General features: G+C 35.4%; 1 protein-coding gene across 3 annotated transcripts; it reads left to right on the forward strand.

Moving 5' to 3' along the window:
• The first annotated feature begins 4,495 nt into the window (after positions 1–4,495).
• On the forward strand, positions 4,496–27,452 carry LOC106079403 (uncharacterized). Of its 3 annotated transcripts, none has more exons than XM_013240567.2 (2): positions 4,496–4,768; positions 15,480–16,824. In XM_013240567.2, the coding sequence occupies exons 1-2, from the start codon at positions 4,714–4,716 to the stop codon at positions 16,460–16,462; spliced, it is 1,038 nt and encodes a 345-aa protein (XP_013096021.2). In that variant the 5' UTR covers positions 4,496–4,713; the 3' UTR covers positions 16,463–16,824. The 3 variants fall into 3 exon arrangements, with proteins under 3 accessions (XP_013096021.2, XP_055873019.1, XP_055873018.1); XM_056017044.1 differs by lacking the exon at positions 15,480–16,824 and adding an exon at positions 24,360–27,452 and having other exon boundaries at positions 4,513–4,768; XM_056017043.1 differs by lacking the exons at positions 4,496–4,768; positions 15,480–16,824 and adding exons at positions 21,986–22,187; positions 24,360–27,452.
• The last annotated feature ends 63 nt before the right edge of the window (positions 27,453–27,515 follow it).

Genomic DNA, 27,515 nt, shown 5'->3' on the forward strand with positions numbered 1-27,515 from the left:
CTAATTGATTACTTTTTTTTTTATTGATTCTTGTGTTGTCCGGTAAAACAAAATTCACCTTGATCCGAGATAGGGTAAGGTAAAAATAACATGTACAAACTTTTTTACCAGACAGAAGACTGATTGATGTGATATAAGCTTTGTAAAAATAAAATAAAATTACATTCAAAGAGGAAAAAACAACTATGATATTAAAATTCATAATTTCACCAAATTTCTTAAAACTTAAAAGCTATACCATTTATTTAACATTGAAATCAAAACCCATGTTCTCGTAGTACTCTTTGTCGACAGCATATTAATAATCTTAATTATTTTTTTTATTATTATTATTATTATTATTATTATTATTATTATGTCAATGGTAGAAAAGGGAAAGAGAAAAAAGTTAGGGACAAAATAAAAAAAGAAAATTTGTTTGTCAACTATTAAGAAAAAACTGAACAATAATACAAAGAGTTTGGACCAAAACCCGATATAGGTTGTACTTTTTTTTTTTGGCTTTCAACTTGTAGCAGCTTATGTATCTGTGGACCAAGAGGCCAGTATAAGACACTGGCCCCAAAACATCCAATTGAAAGAAAACTATATGGAGAGCTCCCTGATTTGGAAACCACTGCACAGTTCATCTCATATGCTGGTCTAGTCATCTGAAATCTCCAACATAACAATGAGAAGGAGGAAGAAGAAGAACCCTTTCGATATAATTTTATTTTTTTGAAAATCAACACTTACAATATCATACTTCAAATTATATAATATTAAAATTTCTTAAGTCTACAATCAGATCCGTATTTCTAGTTCCCACAGACTGGGTAAGACTGCTAGCTGAATAGTTGACACTTAAGAAAATGAGATTTCATTGTAGATAACACTTGATTCTTTCTCAACTATTTATCTGCTTTTAACGATTCTTTGCGCCTATGGTTCTAGTTTAGACTAAATCACGGATCACAGACCTATAAAATATATACATTTTAAGTTTATGACCTCTTCGAATGCTTTTTCGCGGCTATTGATGTTCTCATACATATAAATACAGTAGGCCTATTTAGGTATTCCGTAACCTTAATTTTAGAAATGGAAGTCAAATTGTGACTGTGACATATATACTCCAGTCTCCAGGAATATAGCCCATTGTGTAAATTTCATTAAAAAAACGTAAAGGCAATAAATAATATTGCGAAACAAGAACAACATTTTTTAAAATACTTTAAAAGAAAAAACAAAAGTTTATATTAAGTGTTGTATCAATTATTTCGGATCAGTCATTTTTCATAGATCTAGACCAGTGATTTTCAAAGTGGTTTATAGGTATCCCCAGGGGTCTACAAAGACTTCCAATGGGCCAAAGAGACAAAAATATAGATGCTATCTTACTAGACGTTTCCAAGTCTTTTGACAAAGTTTACCACCATAGTTTGCTTAAAAAATTAAAATATTTCGGCATTAATGGTCCATTTCATCAGTGGATTAAAGATTTTCTGATAGAGAGAACAAACTGTAATAATAAATGGCTCTAAATCAACACCGATAACAGTAAACTCAGGTGTACCTCAAGAAACAGTCTTAGGTCCACTACTATTTTCAATTTACATAAATGATTTACCAAATTACATTACTTCAGGAACAAAAGTCAGATTATTTGCCGACGATTGCATAATATATAGAACAATAAAAACAACACAAGACACAGATATTTTACAAAGAGAATTAGATGAATTACAGTAATGGGAATCAAATTGGAGCATGTCTTCCACCCAGGTTAGTTGTTAAGAGTAACAAAAATACTAAAACAAATTAATTCCACTTATCTTATTCATGGCAAACCAGTAACACAGACTAAAAACGCAAAATACCTAGGTGTAATAATAAATGAAAAACTGTCATGGAATCCACATATTGATGAAACTATTTAAAAAATGGTTAATATGCATGACTAAGTGCATGACGCGTAGGACGTAATCATCTTCTTTTTGAAGTAACGTCTGCATTATATAAGATAAGATAAGATAATATTCTTTCCAAAATAATGATGATTGTAAATGTTCTGTAGATATTGAGATTTCATTTAGTCTTTCAGCCTATGCATTTAGTAATGTGAATCCACTTTGACATTTTTTCCATGCTGGCATATGTCTTTTTGCTCCCTGATTGGAGATAGCTCCAGAGAGTTCCGTGACAGCCACGGCAGCGCAGTATGTAGTGAGGTGTGTCTCGGACAAATTTCTTGCTGTTTCAAAATAGTTGACTAAAACTTTATTTATTTCATTGATATAAGTGTTTGTCTCTTTCTTGACATTCAGCCTAAGGATACGAGGCCTAGATTGGGGTTTTGTTACGGTCTACGAGAGTACACAATGTTGAGTGTAGCTCCTTGCTTATTGCCGATGCTGGGTCATTCTCTTGCTGGTTGGGTGTTCTGCAAACGTTTTCGTTGGCCGGCTGTGTGGGTATGTCGTTTATATCTGAGATGAACTCTTGTATCTGAAGCTCATGACTTCTCTTCTTATCTTATTTTTTTGAAATAGAAGAAAATCTTCAAACCCAATGTATGTAAACATCCTAAATACATGCAAATATACAACCATATAGCAGTGCTTTGGTAGTTGTAGAGTCTAGAGTCTAGTGTACAAATACTTCGTTTATCTCAGTGAAAAGTGTACGAAGTCAAAGAGAAGGAAAACACGCCATTATTATTATTATTATTATTTTATTAGTATTATTGTTATAAAAGAGCGAGTATTCATTCTCTGGCGTAGCCAGGGTCGAGTTTCGTTAAAGGGAAACAAAATTCATCGTAGTCCCTTTATCAGCTTCCACCGAGGAATTTTCTGGTGATGTGGCAGGTCTGCAGAAGTACCGCCCTCTGACAGGCTACGAGAATGTTCCTAGGAATGCCAAGGGCCTTGAAGGTATCTGTGAAGTCAGTTGTTATTATTCCCTCGGTTGATATGACAATGGGGTATATTGTTATTTTAGATAATTTTCATAAACGCTTAATCTCCAAGCCAAGGTTCCCATATTTTCGTTGTTTTTCCAGCTCAGTTTTTTTTTAAATATGAGATAGTGGTACGGCGATGTCAATAATGGTAGCGGCCTTTTCTTTTTTATCGATGAGCAGCAAATCAGGGCGATTAAAATCTACAGTTTTGTCAGTCAAAATAGGCCTTTCCCAGTACAGTAGATGATCCGTAGACTCGAGAACCTCTTGTGGTGAGTATTTATAATATGGAGGAGTATCCTTACCGATCAAATTGTGTGTCCAAGCCAAGTGCTGGTGTATTAGCTTTGCAACTTGGTTATGGCGACCTAGGTAGGCAGATTCCGATAGCGCTGAACATCTCGCCATTATGTGTTCAATTGACTCACCCACCCACCCATATTATTATTATTATTATTATGTTAGAAATGAACGAGTAGTCATTCTCTGGCGCTGCCAGGGTCGAGTTTCGCTAAAGAGAAACAAAATTCATCGTAGTCCCTTTAACAGTTTCCACTGAGGAATTTTCTGGTGATGTGGCAGGTCTGCAGCAGTACCGCCTTCTGACAGGCAACGAAGATGTTCCTAGGAATGTTTGTTAAATTCCAGGGAGAGTTTTTGCCTATAACCTGGTAGAGGTTTATCATCACAAATGTTAACACGGAAGAACGATTTGATAATGTCTATATTCATTTCTCTCGTCCATTTGATCCTTTTGGCTCCTCTTGTTCTACCACCAACAGCACCTCTCAATTGTGTGGGGTGCGAGTCAGGGAGTAGACCGACCTCTTGTGTTTGGTGGTATTATTAGTATTATTATTAGTATTATTAGTCCACAAATGAGATTGGACCAAAAGCGCTCTGAGCGTGCTATAAGCATGAAAGTAGCGCTATATAAAAGATAAAATAATAATATTATTAGTATTATTAATATTATTAGCATTATTAGTATTATTAGTATTATTAGTATTATTAGTATTATTAGCATTATAAGTATTATTAGTATTATTAGTATTATTAGTATTATTAGCATTATAAGTATTATTAGTATTATTAGTATTATTAGTATTATTAGCATTATAAGTATTATTAGTATCATTATTATCGTTCCTAACGAGGAACAAGGTGTACTTTGTCAGGCTATAAAAGACTAGTGATGCAAGATAGAGACTTGTGTTTTGTTAGTAACTAGTCTTATAAGTGTAACTACGAAACTGTTATGAACGTACGTTGTTAGTTTGAGACAGTCCTTATAGGTTAAAGACAGACGCTCCACGCTAGAATAACTGATACTGTATAGAATATTTATAGAGTTGTTTTTATTTCTTCTCATTTTACTGGCAACGGTAAAAAAAAAAACAACAACTACAAAACACTTGATTATGTTATCTGCAAAAGGTGATCTATAAAAAGAATGAAATATAAATAATCTTTTTACACACACTTACAAACACACACACAACTGAAATCTGTTGACCTGATAATGTTATGTTACCCATCAAGCTAATCTAAAACAATAGAAGATATTGCCAAATGACCAAAACTCTAAACAGTTATCTCAAACTAAATATCAAAGAAAAGAATGCATCCATTGTTTCTAGATTTAGATATATATGGCTCCTCATGTCTCGGAAGATAATATAAGAACTAAGTGACTCCACTGCATACTGTTCAATTCGGATGTTTCTAGTGTAGACTTAGTCCAAGTTTAAATTTCTATTATATGTACAATGCAGTCCTGGGTGGTGATTTTAATCATTGCCGGCATAACGTTGACGTCAGCTGGTAAGTGACCAACTTTGAAAACATTTTAAAGCGCATTGTAGTTGATTGATGAATGGGGAGTAGTTCCATAATTATCTTTTTGATATAGCTCATTATTAATTACATTTTATATGAAATAACAAAAAGAATTTAAATATGGAGGGTATTAAAATCTCTTTCACGTTATAGCAGCTATTGAAGGAATATAGGTCGTCATCGAAAACTGAAAAGAATGACCACCTAAAGTATAAGAGTGTTGTAGTGACGGCAGAGTTTTTGCCGGACAAAAAAACAACAACAAAAACTTAGCAGGCGAAGAAATATAACATTAGAAAAATTTGTTTGTTTACTATTATCGCTTGTGTCTTTAAAGGTTTGTAGCATTCTCAATGCTACCTGGTCTAATCTCTTTAACGGAGATGATTTGGAAGGAGTTCGAATCTCTTTAGCGGAGATGTTTTGGAAGGAGTTCGAATCTCTTTAGCGGAGATGTTTTAGAAGGAGTTCGAATCTCTTTAGCGGAGATGTTTTGGAAGGAGTCCGAGTTCGAATCTCTTTAGCGGACATGTTTTGGAAGGAGGTCCAATCCATTTAGCGGATAAGTTTTGGAAGGAGGTCCAATCTCTTTTGTGGAAATGTTCCTAGTTTTAATTCCAATCACATCTCTTAAACAACAAAAACATAAAAATACTTTTAAATAAACAAAGTTTTTTCAAGTGTAGTTGTAGCAAATAGTTTGCTTTAGTCATATAATTAGAATTGTAATAGATCTAAACCAACAGCAATAAATCTGTGAGATTAGAAATATGTTTACTAATTGTGTTTGTTTAGCGAAATCTCATGCTTTAAGACTTTTCAATGCGCTATGATCCTATCACTTATCAGGGCCAGTTGGGAGAATAACATTAAAAAGGGGGGAAGGATGGAAGAATTGGGAGGGAGGTATCAATGAATGTTACCGTGGTCGTTATTAATTACATATAAAAAAAACAACAACTTGTTCACTCAGGGCTCAAGCCTCCTCAAAGGGACTAACTCAATCTATAACAACACATTAGTCAAGTACAGTTTTTTTTTTCCATTTTTCATCTCTAACAAAATAGTTAATTACTAAAAGTTTATTAACTAATTATTTTTAAATTGATTCTTGTTTTCTCATGTACAAGAAATAATTGTGTAAAATTTCAAGTTGATCCGAAATAGGGGGGGGGGGGGGAAGACGTGTACAAACTTTTGTACCAGACAAACGGACAGGTAGAGTGAGCTGATACAAGCTTTGTAATAAGTCAATATAATAAATAAAAATAAAACAAGGTTACAAAAGAGAGTTTGTGTGGAAACACAAACTCAAAATCGGCCCCCGAAGTGGTCCACCCAGGCAGGCTTCAATATTTTCAGAAAGAACATCCAAATGAAATTATATCAAAGACAAGTGAGAGATAAGAATGGAGAAAGAAGATTAACAGATCTTGTGTAGTGCCCCAACGGTCCCGCAGATCAAAGGATAGGTGAAAGTGAATGTAAAGTTAGATGTGAACCTGGCCTAACTAGTTCCCCTTTCAGACCTTGTGGTCTATAGGGCAGATGATGTAAAGTTCATCTGGTTTTGTGTCCTACGGTTAACGAGATAGCACAACGACCAACCGCCATTACTCTTTCCCAACTAATGTCAGGTACCCATTAGAGCTGAGTGGACTAAGAGGCGCCCAAAGATTCCAAAGTTGAAAAGGATTCGAACCCGGAACCCCCGGTTCGGAAGCCAAGCGCTTTACCGCTCAGCCACCGCGCCTCCCCTGGCCTAACTGATGTCTTATAATTGATCTAATTGTTTTAAAAAGGCTCAATCTCTTTTTTTTTTTTTTTTTTTTTTTTTTTTTTTTTTTTTTTCAAGAAATTACAATTCATTTAATATCTACTAATTTGTAGTCATTTTCAAAAAAATTAAAAATAAACCATGAGTGGTCAACAAATTACAATTCATTAATATCTACTAATTTGAAGTCATTTTCAAAAAAATAAAAATAAAACATGAGTGGTCAAGAAATTACAATTCATTTAATATCTACTAATTTGTAGAATAAAAATAAAACATGAGTGGTCAAGAAATTACAATTCATTTAATATCTACTAATTTGTAGAATAAAAATAAAACATGAGTGGTCAAGAAATTACAATTCATTTAATATCTACTAATTTGTAGTCATTTTCAAAAAATTAAAAATAAAACATGAGTGGTCAACAAATTACAATTCATTTAATATCTACTAATTTGTAGTCATTTAAAAAAAAAATAAAAAATAAAACATGAGTGGTCAACAAATTACAATTCATTTAATATCTACTAATTTGTAGTCATTTTCAAAAAAATAAAAATAAAACATGAGTGGTCAAGAAATTACAATTCATTTAATATCTACTAATTTGTAGAATAAAAATAAAACATGAGTGGTCAAGAAATTACAATTCATTTAATATCTACTAATTTGTAGTCATTTTCAAAAAATTAAAAATAAAACATGAGTGGTCAAGAAATTACAATTCATTTAATATCTACTAATTTGTAGTCATTTTCAAAAAATTAAAAATAAAACATGAGTGGTCAACAAATTACAATTCATTTAATATCTACTAATTTGTAGTCATTTTCAAAAAATTAAAAATAAAACATGAGTGGTCAACAAATTACAATTCATTTAATATCCACTAGTTTGACAACGCTAAGGTTGTCAATTGTAGTCAAACTGAATTTAAGTTATCTTATCTTGTAGACATTTTCAAAAAAGATTAAACGAAACAAAAAGAACTCTGTAATTGTATCCAATTAGTTTATGTTTCCTTTTAAGCACTTGGCATTGTCATTGTCACTTTAGGGCTACAGGGGACATAATGTATTGAACTTGGTGGTAGTAGGAAGAGGAAAAAGTGACTGATTTCATCCTAAGCCTCCATTCTGTCTCGTCAAATAGTATTTTAGACATATAATAATATTTAATTTTACACAACAAAACAACATCTTTTCTATAAGGTAATACAGAGAAAAAGGACTTCCTTGATAAGTAGCCTCAGTATTTTTGTTTTAACAGTAACAATCTTCTACATAAATGAGTTCATTAACAAAGATGCACAGCAACATTAACAATCTTTCCGGAAATTGACTTTGTAGCAATGCTATGTTCCCAGGTAGTAGCAAGTAATTAGGCAAGGCAAGCTAATATAGGTTTTATACAGCTGCCCTGTATGCCTTATGTATTTAAAAAAGACTGATCAGGGAACAGGTTAATCCCTCTCACGACAATTTTTAAAGGGCTCCTTGAGATGTAAGAGGGCTACTCTAGCATCATCAAGGTGGCCCTTGGGTCTGTTAGAGTCATTCTGGGATAGTTAACCAAGCAAAGGTACTGCTGTATCACAATTGTTCAGGGTTCTGTTAGAGTCATGTGTAAATTTTTTCAGGATAGGGGTGTCGATTAAGGATTCTTTTTTCTCTCATTACGAGGGGTTTAAAAAAAAAAAAAAAAAAAAAAAAAAAATTGATAAATAAATAAAAAATAGTTAATTTGTCTTAAACTATTACATTATTCATAAAAGATTCTTGACTTTCAATTGTCTGCCCTTGTCTATATTCTTTAGGATTATTGGTTTTGGTTATTTTTGTTTCTAGTCTCTTCGCATGCTCCATTCAGTTGCGCCTTGTTTTCTTGTTCCTTTGTTTCCCGGTATGTCTAGCATGAGGCTGCCGCTAAGATATAGACATTGTCATAGTGTTCTTGTTACGTTTCCATGGGCTTGCCGTGTTCTGTGAGTGTAGTACAGACACACTTGATGTTGACTTGTGACATGCTCTCCGATCATGTGATCAAAGAGGACGTAACCGCGAGGGAGAAATAATTCTTCTAAAGTGTTGACTTCCCTTTACAAAACAGTTCTTGAGTAGTTTTCCATAGATAAATAAAGTTCAATTTGATTCCTATCCCACATCTCTCAGCCCAAACTCTCTTTAACCCAGGTACATACACACTCTCACACACTCGCATAACCACTTAAACTAACTGACATAATACCAATAGAGTAACTTTACAGAATGATTACAGTATTTAGATTTTTATCTCTGAGGTCTGACAATTTAATCAAGGACAATAAATTATACAATAATTACAATTTCTATCTAACCAGTATAGTTATCAATTCTATGTTCAATTATTTTTCTAAATATTAACTCTAGATTATAAGGATTTAAAGATACATTGTTATTAACAACTTTAATTCTACTGTGCCACACCAAGACTTCTGTATTCACTCACTATTATTAGATTAAATTTATGAATCATCTTACTTTTGATTTTAGGCAATTTATTTAAAACAATAGCTAGGTTAAGATTAACATTGGTGTTACAGTTTGCCTCTAGTAGGACTTTCATAGTGCATCTAACATTATCAAATATTTTACATTTTAAAAACATATGGCTTTCATTGTTACCATTATCTGTGTGACAGAAAACACATGTGTGTACATTTCTTTTCTTACTTCCTACAGGGGTCATCCCGAAGATTAGTCTGTATGTTATTTCTCTGGCTTTGGGTGTAATGTGTTTGCTGTGTAGGTTTATAAAAGTGTCTCTGAAATCTATTACACCTAACTCTCTACTCCATTTGATCCTATTGAATAATCTTTCTTGTAACTGTTTCTTAAGTGTTGTGTATGTGTCTTTTAATTTACTGTGTCTTAGATGTTCATTGCCAGGGAGTATTCTTGATATGGATCTGTAAAATGGATGTGTGTTTGTACCAAAGTGATGTGGGGTGTCATTTTTTATTGAAATTATTTTATTTAACCTTAAGCCGTAGTAGTATATTGTTAATGGAAAATTGTTTGGGTTCTTGGCTACTTGTCCTATGTATTTTAATCTAAGTGCTTGTATTTTGGTTCTGATGTCCTGTAAGTTTATCCCCCCATCCTCTTTGTTTTGTATAAGTGTTGTGTGTTTAATGTTCCTGATAGTGCTTTTAAATATAAAATTCCTAATGATTGTGTTTATGCTTGGTATAAAAGTTGGTGGAGGTTCTGTGATGTTTGCTAAATAAACTATCTTCGGGATGACCAGGTTGTTTACTAGTATTGCTCTACCAAATATAGTAGTTGCTGTATAATGAAATCTTTTAAGTGTGTTTTTGGTTTTGTTTAAAATATTTTCCCACTGCTGTGTGTGGTAATATGTTGGGTTGCTTGTCCACGTGATGCCGCATATTTTAATTGCCTTCTCTATTTTAAGGTTAAAGGGGATGTTTAAGGGGATTTCCCACCTGCCCAATCCCATAATACAAGATTTATTTATGTTGATTTTTGACCCACTTGCCCTCCCAAATTGAATAAACTTATCTATGATTGCGGCTATGTCTTTTTCTGAGGAGGGAAAAAGGGTGGTGTCATCAGCGTATGCTTTAACTTTAACTACGGGCGTGGGGCCTGGGATTTTTATCCCCGTGATTCCACTATCTAGCCTGATGGTTTCTAAAAGGGGTTCTAGGCAAAGGGTGTATAAAAAGGGAGAAAGGGGACACCCTTGTCTAACAGATCTTCTAATAGGGATAATGCCACTAAGGGTTTGGTTTATTATGAGTTTGCTTGTGGCATCAGTGTAAACTAGCTTTATGTATTTCTTCATTCTTCCATCTGTCTTCGTCTTGTCTAGTATTTTGAAAAGGTAATCATGGTCTATTCTGTCAAAGGCTTTTTCCTGGTCAATAGAAAAGAGGGCTGCTTTCAAGTCTTTGTCTTTACAGTAATATATAATGTCTCTTAAAAAATGGTTAAGTTCGTCGATGTTTTTGTCTGGGTTGCTACAGTATTGGTCCTGTCCTATTAAGTGTGGTATGAGGGGTTTTAGTCTTAAAAAAATCATTTTCGTCAGGAGTTTGTAGTCGGTGTTTAGAAGTGAGATCGGTCGAAAGTCGCTAGGTGAGGTGTTGTTTTCTTGTTTTTTTGGTAGAAGTGTGATGTATGCTAAGTTGAAATCTCTAGGTAACTGTTCTGTCACTAACATGTCGCTGTATAGATTTAATAGTAGGGGTCCTATTTGGGGAAAAAAGGCTTTGTAAAATTCAAACGTCAGACCGTCTGGGCCAGGGGATTTGTTGTTTTGTGTTGTATCTAAAGCAGCCCTCAGTTCGTCTAGCGTAAAGGGAGCGTCTGTCTCTATCTGTTCTGTAATTGGTATTTCTTTGCAGTTCTGTAAAAATACTTTTTGTGCGTTGTCGTCCGTCTGTTCCTTGTCATACAAATTAGTAAAGTGTTTAGTAAATGTGTCTGTTATTTTGTCCAGGTCTTGTATAGTTTCTCCTTTACTATCAACAATGTTGTCAATAGTTCTGTCAATTTGAATGTTTTGTTCTGCTGATAAAAAAAGTTTGTTAGGCCCTTCGGTTATTTTTTTACTTTTGCACCTCAATTCCGCTCCTTTGTATTGATAGTTAAATAGTTCTTCTAGTTGTGTTAGTATATGTGTTTTGGCTGCTTCGTCTTCTTCGTGTGTTAGTAAATTTTTAAGTCTTTCCTCTTCTTTTTTCCTTTTTGAGTTAACTAGTGTGGCCAGTATTTGGCTTTGCTGCTTAACGGAGCTTTTAATTAGCGTCCATATTTGTGTGACTTTGAAATGGGGTGTGTTTGAGTCATGTATTATATTTTTGAGGAGGTTTGCGATTGTTTTTAAATAGAGCGGGTCATTTAGGAGGTCGTTGTTAAGTTTCCAGATCGGTGTTTTTTGTTTTTTCTGTTTTAGTTTTGGGTTCAGCAGTTCCACTAAGACTCCTTTGTGGTCTGTATATTGTAACGTCTCTACGAGATGTGTTACACTTTTTGTTTCGCACGCCCTTGGCACATACACTCTATCTATCCGTGTTTCTATTTGGTGTGCCTTGTCCCTGAACGTGGTGACCCGGCCCGTGACCTCTACTTCTCTATAGGCATCTACTAACCGGAAAGCCTTGATGACTTCCCCCAAATAGTCATGCGTTTTAATTGTTACATGAGGAGTAGGACCCTCTGTGTTTGTGTTCTGCTTGTCTAATTGGGAATCAATGTAATTTAAATCACCCCCTACTATCAAATTTTCTCCTGCGTACTGAGTGTGTAGAATGTCACTTAGCATTCCAAAAAACTCGTGTTTCTCTTTTTTTTGAGCGGGTGCATAAATGTTGACTAACGTGTATGTGTGTTTTTGTGAGCTTGTCCTAATTATTACTATCCTCCCGCTATTGTCTTGATATGAGTGTGTGGTTGAAAACCTATTGGATGTTTGTAAAATGGCTGTCCCTCGTGGCTTTCTACCTAAACTAAAATAACCCTCCCGGAGGCCCATAAGAGAGACTGCTTTTTTGGCCTTGTACTCTAACTGTGTGTTGGTCTCTTGCAGAAAGATAAAATCTGGCTTGTATTTCCTTGTGAGGTGTGCTATGTAGGTGTGTTTATTGTTAAGCCCTCTGATGTTGAGTGTCAAAATTTTGATGTCTGCCATGAGTGTGTGAGATTGGTTTGCGTGTTTGTTATTCTATTGTGTGTGTGTGCGTTTTATCTTTAAGAGTTGCTTTGTTGTTTATGTGTTTGAATGTGTGTTAGGGTCCTCGCCCTCATCTATGACTAGCACTGACGGGGAGTCTGGAAAGTTCAGCTCGAGCTTGAACTGTTCTTCCTCTCTTTTCTCCTCCTCTACCCGGGGATCCTCGTTTAGATCCTCTGATGAGGAAGAGAGAGAGAGGGCCCTCTTTCTTGTTATTTTGGTTGGGGTGGTGGGTGCTGAACTTGCCCCTCCGGATGTTTTAATTTTTTTACTTTGCTTAGATTTGTTTTCAGGGCTGTTAGGTGGGGGGAGACCACTTGGAGTAGCTCCCATAGCTTCTATTTGTTTTTTTCCCCCTCCTTTGCTGCTTTCAACCATTGTGAAGCCATCTTTTTTTAGCTGTTGATCAATCTCGGATTGCTTTTTCTCTCCCTCCCCTTTAAGGGCCATGGCATAGGAGATTTTCCCTCCTACCTCCTTTGCACCTTCTGTGGGGTTTTGGTCCCGTCTGGGGTTCGCCCTATTTGGACACTGGTTTGACCAGTGCTGGTCCTGTCCGCAATGCCAGCACTGTTGTCTACGTCCCGGGATGGTCACGAGGACCTTGTAGGTCCTCGGATCGTCCTCATATCGTAACTGAATATAATGGGGGAGTTCAGTCTGTTTGCGGAGTTTGATCCAAGCCGCCCACTTATCTGAGTTGCCTAGCTTGATTGGCTCTATCTTGGAGCCTTCTTCTGCAAAGGCTCCAAAGATTTCTCCTATCTTTGATTTGTTTATGGTTGGTGCTACCCAGTGAAGGGTAACCCTGATTTTTTCGTCTTCTAAGGTACAGACATCTACCTTGAAGTCCTTATCATTCCCGAATGATTTCCCTAGTATACGGGTTCTCACTCGGGCGGATGTTGGGGCCAGGAACCAGACAAAGGGGTTCTCGAAGCGATAGAGAGAACTCACTTCGTCCGGTGTTAGTTTCAGGCACTCTATTAGGCTCGCCATAGTGGCCTTAACAGCCCCTTGGCCTGACAGCTTTAGAAGCAAGGTACCTGGGGCGTGGACAAGTCCACCATCCAGGTCCTTTTTTTCAATAAAAAATGTCTTAACTGACATTTTTACAAGGGTTTATCACAAGTACAGAGACAGAAAAGAGACGATAACTACACTACAAACTACACAGTACTTTACTACACAACCCTCGCGCCGTCCACTCTAAACAGTAACACACAAAAATCCGCAGAATCACAAAAAAAAAACACAGAAACACAAGTAATCCACAGAAATAAATCCTCAAGTGTTAGCTACTTAATCAATCTCTTATTCGAATCCTCAAAAAAAATCCGCAATAAAAAAACGTTTACAAAAATGAAGTTTACAAGATTACTATTCTTTTTAAATTAGGTCTAATTTGTAATGCATACTAATTAGCTTTTTTTCAAATGATTTTAAAAATTAGATTTTTCGCTTTCAGAAAAAAAAACTAGCCGTTGCATCAGAACTTTGAATGGTCTAAAATATTGTGATGTCGGATTTTCAATATCTTTTCTAGTTTACGAGATCTAAACGGGACATTCGGGCAGACGGACAGACGGACAGACATTTCGCACAAAACTAATAGCGTCTTTTCCCCTTTCGGGGGCCGCTAAAAATAATAACCATACAATGAATAAGAAAATATTTAGAAAAAAACAACAACTTGAAAATTGATTCTTAATTTTTAAAAAAACGAAAAGTAGGGCCTACACTTTTATTTGAATTTTAGTTTCCATTTTCTTAAGTCGGCTGAGTGGTAAGGCGCTTCGCTTCTGAATCGAGAGGTTTCGGGTTCGAGTCTCGGTCAACCCTAGGAATTTTAATTTTGGGATTTTTATACCGCCCCAGAGTCGGCCCTATTCTAACAGTAAATATAAAATGAAAGAGGGTTGCACTAGGTGGCAGGGGCGATAGATTTTTAAAATAATTATTTTAATAATTAATTCAATAATTAAAGAAGCTTCTCGCGCCTCAAACTAATGAAGAATTACTTGAGGTCAACAATTCTCAAAGATAGATTGAAACATTTGGTAATTCTTGCTATTGAGCGTGATCTAGGTAGGAAACAGAATTATTATGATATACTGTATGACTTTGCTACACGCAAGGCTAGTAAAGTAATTCTGTACGTAGTAAAGAATAAATAAAATGCATAGACGAATTTATTTTCTATTACAAACTCTTAAATTTCACTTATTATCCTACCCAAACTTGGCCCCCGCGAAATCTGTTTTGCATAGGGCCCCACAATTTTTAAGTCCAGCCCTGCTATTTAGTGATGTGTGAATATACATAGTAGATTACTTGTTCTCTTTCCATGACTTCTTGGTCACAATGGTTAAGTCCGGCGCTGCTATTTAGTGTTTGTAAAATGTTTGTTTGTAAAATGTTTTACATGTTTCGGATGTTCCTTCAGAGTTGAAGATAGTTTACTTTTAGTCCAAACCTTCCGCAAGACGAAGGGGGATGGGAGCGGGCAGGGTTTGACAGTCCAGCGCGCAGCCATTCCTAGCGACGTGTGAATACCCAATTTCCCCCCCCCCCCCCCCGCCCTTTCTTTTATTTTTCGTGGGGTGACTATCCGCAGAAATAAGAGAGTGATCTTTCCATTACTTCTTCTTCCCGTCCAAACTGTTGAGGGAAGAAGAGAATTATATATAGAGATATACACTGCTTGTATCTCGATTGTCATTCACACTTTATTATCGACCACTGTCCCCTCGTATTTTTTTAACCTGCCTTTTTAAAAAGGTTGAATAATGAGTTGTGGACGTCAGGAGAATGCGTTTCTGGCAGAAAAGAACGCAAGAAGACGCTTCTCTGTTAGATATATATATATAGATATATAATACATAGAGAGAGAGAGAGAGAGACAGAGAGAGAGATAGACAGATAGATAGATAGATAGATAGATAGATAGATAGATAGATAGATAGATAGATAGATAGATAGATAGATAGATAGATAGATAGAGAGATAGATATATGTGTTTATTCATAGGGCTAGGGTTTACTTGGCGTTAGGGTTAGAGTCCGGAAAAAAATCGCTCCCCCCCCCCATCCTTAAAAATTCGCGAGTGGAAAGGGTTAATTTTTTGTTTCTAATTTCTATTTCTATGTACTATAAATATTTCGATTTTCTTGTTTTAGCTGAGGATCTCACGTTCTATGAAAATGTCTTATTTCTAGACGACAACATAACACTTGCAGTAAATCCACCTTATATCATAAACGGGCTGGCCTCAAACGTTGATGTCCGATGTCTTTTCAAACGCGATCAAGTTCCCGCCATGTCCACCGTACTGTCGCTGGTCATCGCTTACTCAAACGCAACTGACCAACCAGTGTACAGCTTTGTGGCTTCCGTGAATGTGTTTGAAGGTCATGCGCACAACATTTCTCACGACGTTGAGGTAATTTCCGGTTCCATTGACAACCGTGGAGAATCCTCATTGCACATCCGGTTTAAATATCCTGACTCAAAACTGACAGGAGTGTATGTATGCGAGGTCCAAGGATTTGACCGAATCGGAAGGCCCATAACAAAATACACCAAGCTTCAAATGTTATCAAAAGATGCACAAGAGATTTTTAATCAAATCGATGTTTTACTAAGTACTGTGAATGCTTTGCAGATGTGCCGGGACGGACATCTAACTTTATTTGATAAATTATTACACAAATCATCCCACACTATTGAATATAACTTTACAAATTCTGCTCTTTTCCAAGGACATCGTTATTTATTAGCTGATATGATCCCACTCTTTGACTATAACGTGGACCAAACTGTGTGTAATTCGATAGAGGGCTATCTAATAGAACTGGACACTCCAGACGAGATGGCTTTCTTTGAACGCTTCTTAGCCCAAACTAATGCTACCTACGTGTGGACAGGAGCTAAAAAAAACCAGCATGGTGTTTGGTACAATGAACATAACTCCTCTGTTAGACCGTTGTTTACATGGTTACAGGGACAGCCATTGAACGATGAACTTCATGGCTGTCAGTGTGCCGGTCGTAAGAATCCTTGGAAGCTACTTTCGTGTCAATGTTCTGCGTTTCGTTCTCTCTCAGATACAGGTTACATTTGCGAAGTCCCAGAACCAAACTGTTATCCAAATATAAACTAGCTGTAACCCGTGTCTCGCTTCTTTGAAATAAATGGTACTTCTTATTTTGAATCCATTTTTTTGTTGTTGGAATACTGCAATGGAACATACCCATATTACAACACCATCTTTAAACATATTTGCAAGTAAATTCTAGCAGCCCTAAATAAACCTACAATCTCTCTAGTTTTGTCCAGACCATCTGTTTGTTCGTATTAAGTTTAAAACTAAAATAAACAGAAGGAGATTTTGAACACCCGATTCTGTAGCGCGCTAACAATAAGCCCACTGCTGCTTTTGGTTTTAGAATTCGATATTTATGTGTTTTTTTTAAACAATATGCAAATGCTTTCTTCTTCATTAAAAATAACAAATTCATCAAACCTAACTTTTATTATTTGTAACAAACATTTATTTACTAGAGCGGAAAAAAAATTGTTCAACCTTTACTGGAGATTTAAAAAAATAAACTGAACAAATGCCCATTTTGTGTTTAAATAAGTTTAAAAGTCACAAAGTAAAAGTCATATGCTTCCATCATATTGAAATGTGCGCAAATATTGTCACAAACCTTTAAAAAAAAAACATAACTATGAACACTTTATATTGCATACCGGTTACACCTAGAGGCATTAAAGGGAAACTCCGATGGTTTTTCAAATTTGAGTTATTGACATATTTAAATTCTAAATAAAAAGTTGTAATAGTAAACATTTTACCATTTTTTATTTAAATTCTTAGAAACATTTATATTTAATAAATTACTCAGTAAAATCTTGACATCTCCAAAAAAAAAACGGGTTTCTTAGAGATTTTGTTTTTAGGTTAGGCATACGTCACTTCCCTCAACAAGACTGAAAAGGAAACTAGATTTGACCAATCGTATCGCATTTTTGTAGTAGCTGTTAGGCTGTTAGGCTTAATGACGGCGTAGTCCAGAACTATGGTACAGTTATATATAGATAGATAGATTTAAAAGCATTAGGACAACCAACTTGAGAAACAAAGTATATTTTCATCCAAGCCCCTCCCTGTCCCAAGAAGTAAATAGACCGTGAGTCTGACTGATTCGAACAAACTGGTCAGTGTAAGGCTAGTCTAGACTACGTGTAGTCTGTCATGACAAGACAACCAAGTAATAGTGTTTGTTGTGTGTTGAGTGGTCAGGCGAGAAGATACACACTGACATGGTTAGTCAGGCATGTAAATCTCCTTTAACACGCATTTTTTTCTTTGCTTACAAGATCTAGATCTAACTGCATAGACAAAGATATATTTCTTTTACGAGAATGTAAACTTTGCTGTATGGTCTCCCGTTATACAATAAGTCAACAGATTAAATTAATAGGCATGTGTGACGTCACATAGAAACCTGGTGAAAGTCTGACCGTTTTGGATGCGCAGGAAAATTACGTCAGAAAAAATATCAATTACTAAGTTATTATTGCAAAGAAAAACAATATAATATTTTATTCATTATCTGTAGATCTAAACACATATTATATCGCAAATTGTCAAAACCATCGGAGATTCCCTTTTTACTTCTTATAGTTACTAAATTGTTTTCGGTCTCGTTTACAGATACTAAATATGTACATTTAAAAAAAAAAAAAAAAACTATTCTATATTTAATCAGAAATGTATACTTTTTTTATAATTATACATAGACTATCGAACATTACATTTTTTCAACCTAATTGTCTACATTTGAAACAATTCAGATATATACATGCTGACCTTATTATAAAGGCAATCAAATATGTTCAGAATTGTTCATGTCTTGACAATTAGGTTTCAAATGTCTGTTTTGTATAGATCATTGATGTTTCGGATATTTTGTAGCTCATAGTTTCTGATATGCACGCAATACGGTTACACTAAAGGAATATATTTTAAATCAAACTGCAATTCACTTTAATTTTCTATAATCTAATAAGCGTGCCTCCCTCTAGGTAAGGATTGTGGTACCTTGATGATCTTCACCTTCTGTTGAACCGTTGGGGCACCACACAAGATCTGTCAACCATCTTTCCCCATTCCATCCTGTCCATTGTCTTGGTTAGAATTTTATTCACTGACAGGCCCGTCTTTTCTTTGATGTTGTCTTCTCATCGCTTCTTCTGTCTCCCTCTTCTGCTTCTTCCTGGTACTGTCCCATGAAGGAAGGTCTTTGCGAGCTCAGGCCTTGGTTTCCTATTAACATTAAAAAAACGCAGGCATAATCATGGCGAAGTGAGAGGTCTCGGTTAGGGACCTGTCCTTGCACCTAGCTGTTTTCTGAGCCTCAGTTGTTCATTATGTAAGTATTCAGACTAGAAACCCCACTAATGAGGTGACTGGTCGATTTTCAACAATAGAAGCAGCTTCGTGTAAACATTAAAATAAAGGAAGCGAAGTGAGTCTCGCATTGCATGGTGTCTTTTGGACAAAGGGACAAAAGGAAAATGGTAACTGGAAATACGGCAGATGAAAATATGGGCATCGATTAAATATCCATCATTCTTAATAAACTTTGATCTTTAAATTACTTTCATTTTATAAAATATACTACATAATTTTGGTATTATTATTAAATTACATTATAATGTATATGCTTGAAATCAAAGAGGCGATGTCAATACAAAAACAAGGTAACAAAGAGAGTTTGTGTTATCACACAAACTTAGAGGCACTCTCTCCCCTTCGAAATCCACCTATGCTCAAAGGAAAATTTAAGCCATTGTCTAGTTTTGAGTGTTTAAACTTTTGAGTAATGAAATTTCAAAGAATAATTTGGTGTTGTTTTTCACTCGAAAAAAACAAAACTCGACAACCTATCAATACCGACACATTCAGACTTTCTGCCAAAAGAAAAATAAATTAATTTAATGTAAGTAAGAAGAGCGATTTAAAAGATTGATTTTGGCGTTTGTTTTTAAATGAAAACAAACTTAACATTTTTTTTTTTCGATAATGAGATTTCTGATTAATATTACATTGAAATTTTCTTTTCTAAAGGAGAAATTTGCATTTCAATATGTTTTTTACTTTAGTTCCATCTAAAAGTAGAAGACCGACAGACAGACAACACAAACTAAAAACGGCTTATCGTAGCAAGGAGGGCCGCTTGAAAACTCTTCTGGAATCAGGACATGAACTCGACCCTTCTTGATAGGAGAGCTGTATTTGCTGAGAGCCTAACAGGTCCACAAAGGATTTTGAACCACAGTGTGTTGGTACCACCATATAAATCTAGACTTTGCTCAATAGCTATGTGTAGATATAGAGTTTCATTCATAATCATTGCAACCTTCTGACATACTCTATGTCTAGATCTATCTAAATCTATATCAACATATGACTGATAACATATACAATTAATTAGCATATCGCGTCTCTAGCACTACTAATCTTTAAATTATTGAAAGTCCATTTATCATATTTAATAATTTAAAAAGTGTTTTACTATGGACCTTATTCACCAAAACGAACTGTCACGTGATAATATTGATAAAACAACGAAAACAAAAAAACTGTCTCGTGATAAACCATTGTTGATTAAAATTAGATCGTAATTTGTATACAAGAGATAGAGAATCACGTGACTCTATGTAGTTTGTTTACGATTGGTGAATGTGGTCCATTGTTAAGTTAAATTTAGATCTGATATAGATATAAAGTATTTTGTTATCAGACTGCGTCATGAAAAGTAATCCCTTTTATAAAATTACAATTAAAGCGAATGTTCGAATAAACATCTTCAAAAATATTAAATATTCAAATTATTTTTTACTAATTAAGGTAATTAATAGATGAAAAAAAATTATAATGAATCATTAATATTTTTCTATTATGTTCTTAGGTGCACATTTTTAAAAGTATTATAATTGCGCTAATCCATTAATGAAAGTCAGTGACCTATTTCAAGTCTTACCTCCCTTGAAGTTTTTTTTTAAAGAGTATTTTTACGAGAAAAAAAAATTGTTTAAAAAGAAAGTTCGCTTTTACAAAACTTTCACCTGAACTTTACTAGCTGCAAAATATCGAGAAATCGGTTTTCAAAACTTTTTTTTTGAGATCTGGTGACACACTGACCGCGGATGGACGGACAGACAAGACCACACCATACTAATAGCGGCTTTATGTAAATACTGACTTCATGCCTCTGACTATTATACAATCAGTAAGCTTCACATACAAACGCTGATATCCGTAACAGAATCACAGTGACGATTTTTCTGGCCATTGTAAATAGAAAGACGCAGTAAAATGAGATCCTCGGGGGCTCGCAAAGACTTTTCTGCAGTGAACACTATCGTGGGAGGAGAATTATTATTATTATTATTATTATTATAGCTTTTATATAGCGCTACTTTCATGCTTATAGCATGCTCAGAGCGATTTTGGTCCAATCTCATTTGTGGACCAGTGGGGGGGGGGGGTATCTAGGAGTTGGTTTTCCGTGCTGCCTTTAGGCGCTCAGTAAACACAACTCTGCCCGAGCCGCGTGTCGAACCTCGAGCCCCCTTCTAGGTAACCAAGTTAAACCAAGTTCAAGCGTACTTAGCCTTTCGACCACGCTTCCCAAGGAATGGAAGGGCCTGTCTGTGGAGAGCCTATTTGTGGAAGAGCCTGTCTGTGGAGGAGCCTGTTTGTGGAAGAGCCTGTCTGTAGAAGAGCCTGTCTGAGGAAAAGCCTGTCTGTGGAAATTCTGTGGAAGAGCCTGTTTGTGGAAGAGCCTGTCTGTAGAAGAGCCTGTCTGAGGAAAAGCCTGTCTGTGGAAAAGCCTGTCTGTGGAAGAGCCTGTTTGTGGAAGAGACACAATACAGGCAAAAGACAGAGAGGATTTAAGAGAGACGGTCATCATGTTTCCTACCCCAACTGTTCAAAAGACTAAAAGACCAGGGAAGGTGATGCTGAACAAACAAAACAAAAAGAATTTGTCACGGTTCTTTGGAAGCACAAAGCGCACAAGATGCTTCATTATATCAACAGTGTCGAAAGATTTGTTCATTCCACTCTATCGAGGAAATCTTTTGCATTCTAAAGAGAAGTTTCATTATCTATGATCGTTCAGCTCAAAGTTACGACAAATGCGATTTCTCATCATGTACACAATAGAAAGTAAACTATATGGAGAGCTCCATGATTTGGAAACCGTTCATCTGGTGTATTTGTCTAGTCATCTGAACGCTCCAACATAAAAATGAGAACGAAGAAGAAGAATAATAAGAAGAAATGTACACATTAAATAAGAGTCTCCAAAATCAGGTTAAAAGAGTAATGACAATCATTCGTCGAATATTTAAATTAGCTAGCCTCGTGTCATAAGATGGAGAGGTTTCATAGTTATTTATCAATCGCTGGTTGTATTTGTGTCAGTTGTAATTATTTTGTTTATATGTTGTTTGTGCTCAGGTTGTTGTACACTTTATATCTGCGGAAAATTATCTTTGGATTGAAAGCAACACAAAATCAAATGATTAGGTGACATAATCCTGAGTTGCGTAAGCACTTGATATAAAAGTTTTAGAGTTATCAATCTTGGCTTACCCAAATTTAGACGTGAACTTTGGGACACTTATTTTGTTGATACCAGAAGGTTAACATTTGTTTTCATTTGTACATATACTTGGAATTAATTTGATTGTTATTGAGAAATTTATTATAGTTTTTGTGTAGTCAATCTCCTTTAAAAAAATGAGCTTTGCCTTTAAGCTTTTTTCGGCCATTCTACTGTGTGCCGGAATACCTTCAGCAAGAACCAGTAAGTTTTCAAATAACTTTTATTAAGATGTGAACTTGTAGACAAACAATTACATTGCATACACCTGTTTCTTATGGGTAACTCTCTTGTAACAGGTTTTTTTTTTTTTTTTTTTTGGGGGGGGGGGGGAGGGGGAACAGACTATGTCTTCACAGACTCTTCAGTAAATTTCTTGTTCTTCTTAGGGTTCCCTGTCTTTAATCACTTTAGCTTCAAGTGATAGTATTAAGACTCGGTTCCTATTATTAAAATGGCCCAACTACGGCAATGAACTAGCCCCTCCCTCTCTCTCTCTCTCTCTCTCTCTCTCTCCATACCTTTTCACGTATCTTCCAAGTTGCGACAGTCTCTGAGAAAGTGATCTACTGTGAGTCACACTTGTCTTTAAACAGTCCACTTCAATGGAGACTTTCTGACAACATCAATGGTAAAAAAAAGTTCAGATTAGAAAGGGGGACAACTTATCTGCAACGTTTCATTTCCTTTTAATCTGTTCACCGAGAATATGTTTTTCTTCATTCATTTCATTGTTTTATTCGTATAGGTAAATAGATAGATAGATAGATAGATAGATAGCTAGATAGATAGATAGATAGATAGATAGATAGATAGATAGATAGATAGATAGATAGATAGACAAACAGACGGACAGACACAGATAGATAGATAGATAGATAGATAGATAGATAGATAGATAGATAGATAGATAGATAGATAGATAGATAGATAGATAGATAGATAGATAGATAGATAGATAGATAGACAGAAAGACAGACAAACAGATGGACAGACACAGATAGATAGATTGATAGATAGATAGATAGATAGATAGATAGATAGATAGATAGATAGATAGATAGATAGATAGATAGATAGATAGATAGATAGATAGAAAGATAGACAGACAAACAGACGGACAGACACAGATAGATAGATAGATAGATAGATAGATAGATAGATAGATAGATAGATAGATAGATAGATAGATAGATAGATAGATAGACAAACAGACGGACAGACACAGATAGATAGATAGATAGATAGATAGATAGATAGATAGATAGATAGATAGATAGATAGATAGATAGATAGATAGACAGATAGATAGATAGATAGATAGAAAAATAGACGGACAGACACAGATAGATAGATAGATAGATAGATAGATAGATAGATAGATAGATAGATAGATCGACAGACAGACAGACTGATAGATAGATAGATAGATAGATAGATAGATAGATAGATAGATAGATAGATAGAGAGAGAGAGAGAGAGAGAAACAGACAGATAGATAGATAGATAGATAGATAGATATACAGACAAACAGACGGACAGACACAGATAGATAGATAGATAGATAGATAGATAGATAGATAGATAGATAGATAGATAGATAGATAGATAGACAGACAGACAGACAGACAGATAGATAGATAGATAGATAGATAGATAGATAGATAGATAGATAGATAGATAGATAGATAGATAGATAGAGAGAAACAGATAGATAAATAGATAGATAGATAGATAGATAGATAGATAGATAGATAGATAGATAGATAGATAGATAGATAGATAGATAGATAGACAGACAAACAGACGGACAGACACAGATAGATAGATAGATAGATAGATAGATAGATAGATAGATAGATAGATAGATAGATAGACAGACAGACAGACAGACAGACAGACAGACAGACAGACAGACAGATAGATAGATAGATAGATAGATAGATAGATAGATAGATAGATAGATAGATAGATAGATAGACAGACAGACAGACAAACAGACAGATAGATAGATTGATAGGTAGATAGATAGATTGATAGAGAGAGAGAGGGAGAGAGAGAGAGAGAGAACCCTTGCCCGAGCCTTCTGCAGGACAACGGATGGAGGAGTGACCATTGTGACCTCAGGCCAAAGCGTCTACCAAACGACTTCGTTTCAATCAATGATCTAATTTGAGCATGTCAAATTATTTCTTTATCTAATGTTTATACGTAAACTGTACTGCACTGATTACCTCGGCGAGTATAAAAGGGACACTACTTCTTTACGGTACGAGTGCGTGGGAGTGAGTATCCATCTGAATTATCCTTTAAAGTAGCTGTGCTGATATATGATTACTTATATATCGATGTGAATATTTTGAATTTATTTTTCAGATGAAGATCTTTTGTTCACTGATAGTCTGCTGACACTTGACGAGAACGTAACAATCTCATTCAGTCCGCCTTTTATTATCAACGGGCTAACTTCTGACGTCGACGTTACATGCAGTTTCACACGGGACCAAGTTCCAGCTATGACGTCAATATTTTCTCTGGTCATCGCACACTCGAGCACAACTGACCAGCCGTTATACAGCTACGTGGCCTCGGTCAACGCGCTGGAAGGTCACGCCCACAACATCTCGCATGATGTTGAGGTCATTTCCGGTTTAATAGATAATCAAGGAGAATCCTTGTTGCACATCCGGTTTAAATACCCTGATTCAAATCTGACTGGGCTGTACTTATGTGAAGTCCAAGGTTTTGACCAAATAGGTAAACCAGTAACAAAGTACGCCAAACTAAAATTGATGCCAACTAATATAAATGATCTGTTCCATCAAATTAATAATTTACAGTCAAACCTTACTGAGGCTAACGCAAATCTAAGTCTATTGCAAAATTCTTTCAATGCCATGCAGAGCTGCATGAGCAGGAAAGATGAATACATTAATAAATTAAAAAACCAGTCAAACTTCTACTCACCTGTATTCTTCAATGGCCACAGCTACTACATGACTCAAAACATATCACGTTTTTTTTATGCAGAAGCTCAGAATTCTTGCAAGTTAATCGACGGATACCTTGCAGAACTAGACACTCAGGGAGAGATGGATTTCTTTAGAGAGTACTTGATCAAAATGAATATCTCATATTACTTCTGGTCAGGGGCAACAAAGCAGAACGGCTCATGGGTAAATGAGCACAGTCCAGCAGCCAGGCCGTTGTTTGACTGGGCGCCAGGAGAACCAGCTAATTACCAAAGTGGTAATTGCCAGTGTTCTTACCCACGAAATGATTGGAAGCTTATGGCGTGTTTGTGTAACTCTAATAGGAATGATTTAGGCTATGTCTGCGAAGTACCAGATAGATGTTAAGAAGAGAAGTATATTGCATATAAAATTAACAATAACATTAAAATTATTTCATGTCGCAAGTTGCTTACAATTAATAAGGTCTAACATTTCTTTATCATTCACATCCATCAAACAAATGCCTAATACCTTGAGCATATGATGTGTTTGTCTAAAAAAAAGTTATATAGAAGAAAGTATTATTATGTTCCAAACGAACCAGTATTCATTTTCTGGCACTGCCAGGCTCGAGGGACGTTAGAGAGAAACAAAATTCATTGTAGTCTCCCTTTAACAGTGTTCACTGAGAAATTATCTGGTGATGTGGCAGGTCTGCAGCAGTACTGCCCTCCTGACAGGCAGCGTCAATCTTTTTAGAGATGTTATGGGCCATAAAGGTGCATGTGAGGTCAGTTCAGTTAACTCTACCCTAGTTAACTTGCATCGAGTCGTACACATTTCACTTCCACTAGAGCCGCACACGTCTTACATTGTCTGTATCGACTGTCACGACTCACTTACGACTGACTTTCCCATTAACTCTCTGGCTTATATAGAGTCCCTAATCGCTTGTCTAAAGTTGCACAAACACGGCTAGTATTCTCTGGAATAACACGTGAGGAAACGTCACATCCTGTCTTTGTTTATACATGTAGATTCCAGAAAACATCGGCTGCAGTGTCATCTTGCCGGGGTCACAAGTTGTGACCTCTGTCTGTGACTGGACATTGCTAGTACCTTCTGGAATAACACGTAAGGACACGTCACATCCTGTCTTTGTTGATACATGTACATTCCAGAGAACACCCGCTGCTGTATTATCTCGCCGGGGTCATACGTTGACCTCTACCTATCACTGTCATTTGTAACAATAGTAAACCAAGAAAATCCTTTTATAAAAATACTTTGAAGAAAAAACAAGACAAAAATTCTGGGAACCACTGATCTAGACTAACAATAGTAAATCTGTGTCACTAGAAATATTTTTACCAATTTTTTTGTTGTTTAACGCAAATTTCATGCGTTTAGCTTGCTTAATGAGGTATGATCGTACCACTTGTTTAGACCAATTAAGAAAGATTGGGAAAAGGGGGGGGGGTATCTGGGTACATCGCTTTTTAATAGCATAAAGAAGTTGTAATACTTGAATTCGAACTCAAGGGGACTAATTTAACTTATTCCACCACATCTGTCAAGATTTCTTTCCCTTGTTCGATACCAAACAAAATAATTAATTAGAAATAGTTAATTGGATAATTGTACTTATTGATTCTTGTCTTGTTAATGCTAGAAACAATTGTGCGAAATTTCAAGTTGATTTGACATTGAGTGTTTGAGAACTAATGTGTACACATTTTTTTAGACAGAAAAAGACAGACAGACATACTGACAGAGTTGATATAAGATTTTTAAATATGTATCGTTTCCATTTGTTACACGGAAGATGATGAAAGAATAGTGACATGTTCTTCACAATCAGGCAATGCATAAGATGTAAAAGCTTTAAAGTTCTTGAAGTGATGACCAAAATAAAAAAGGTACACAATTTTTTTGAAAATAACTGAAAAAAAAAATAATGATAACTCCAATACGTATTATATCATAAACAGAAACACGTCAATATGTGAGATTAACTAGCCTTTTGCTATTTATTGAGAATTAAAAAGTATACAGCACTGACTTAGCCCAGCAAGGTAAATGTCTTACTAGTTACCATCACAGTGTGAAGACCATATCGACAAGCTTTGTGTTATATTTTCTCACCTGCTTGTACTAACAGAGATATGTCTCTATCGCACTATCTATTGATACTTCGTCATACATTATGGAACGTAGACAAAGTAGCCAAATGAATAGGAAACATTTAAAATATATTTTTTTTCATTTAGAAATAAAGTTTCATCTCAATTCTTTCCTTATTTTCATACCTAAAGATTGATGTAAAGGAGACTTTCATACTTATATTAATCATTTTTATCATTATGATAGCTTTGACAATTTGTTTTTACAATTAAAAAATCCTTTTAACCCTTAAGGCGTCTGAGGTAGTTTAGCCTCCATTGTTTAATGCACTCATTGTAAAACAGCTCAGCATTTTAAGGGTTAAGTAATAAAATACAGTAAAGTAAATAGGGCTGAATGTTTGTTGTTGTTTTTAAATGGTGGGGACCCGGAGAAATGTGGGAAAGATAGAAAA

The sequence above is a fragment of the Biomphalaria glabrata genome, chromosome 18 (assembly GCF_947242115.1).
Source record: "Biomphalaria glabrata chromosome 18, xgBioGlab47.1, whole genome shotgun sequence".
Taxonomy (NCBI): Eukaryota; Metazoa; Mollusca; class Gastropoda; family Planorbidae; genus Biomphalaria; species Biomphalaria glabrata.

Bases quoted from the DNA above. Each gene is read 5' to 3' on its own strand.
- LOC106079403 (XM_056017043.1), top strand. From the start codon at position 22,121: ATGAGCTTTGCCTTTAAGCTTTTTTCGGCCATTCTACTGTGTGCCGGA. The intron at 22,188-24,359 runs GTAAGTTTTCAA...TTTATTTTTCAG, and splicing joins AATACCTTCAGCAAGAACCA to ATGAAGATCTTTTGTTCACT.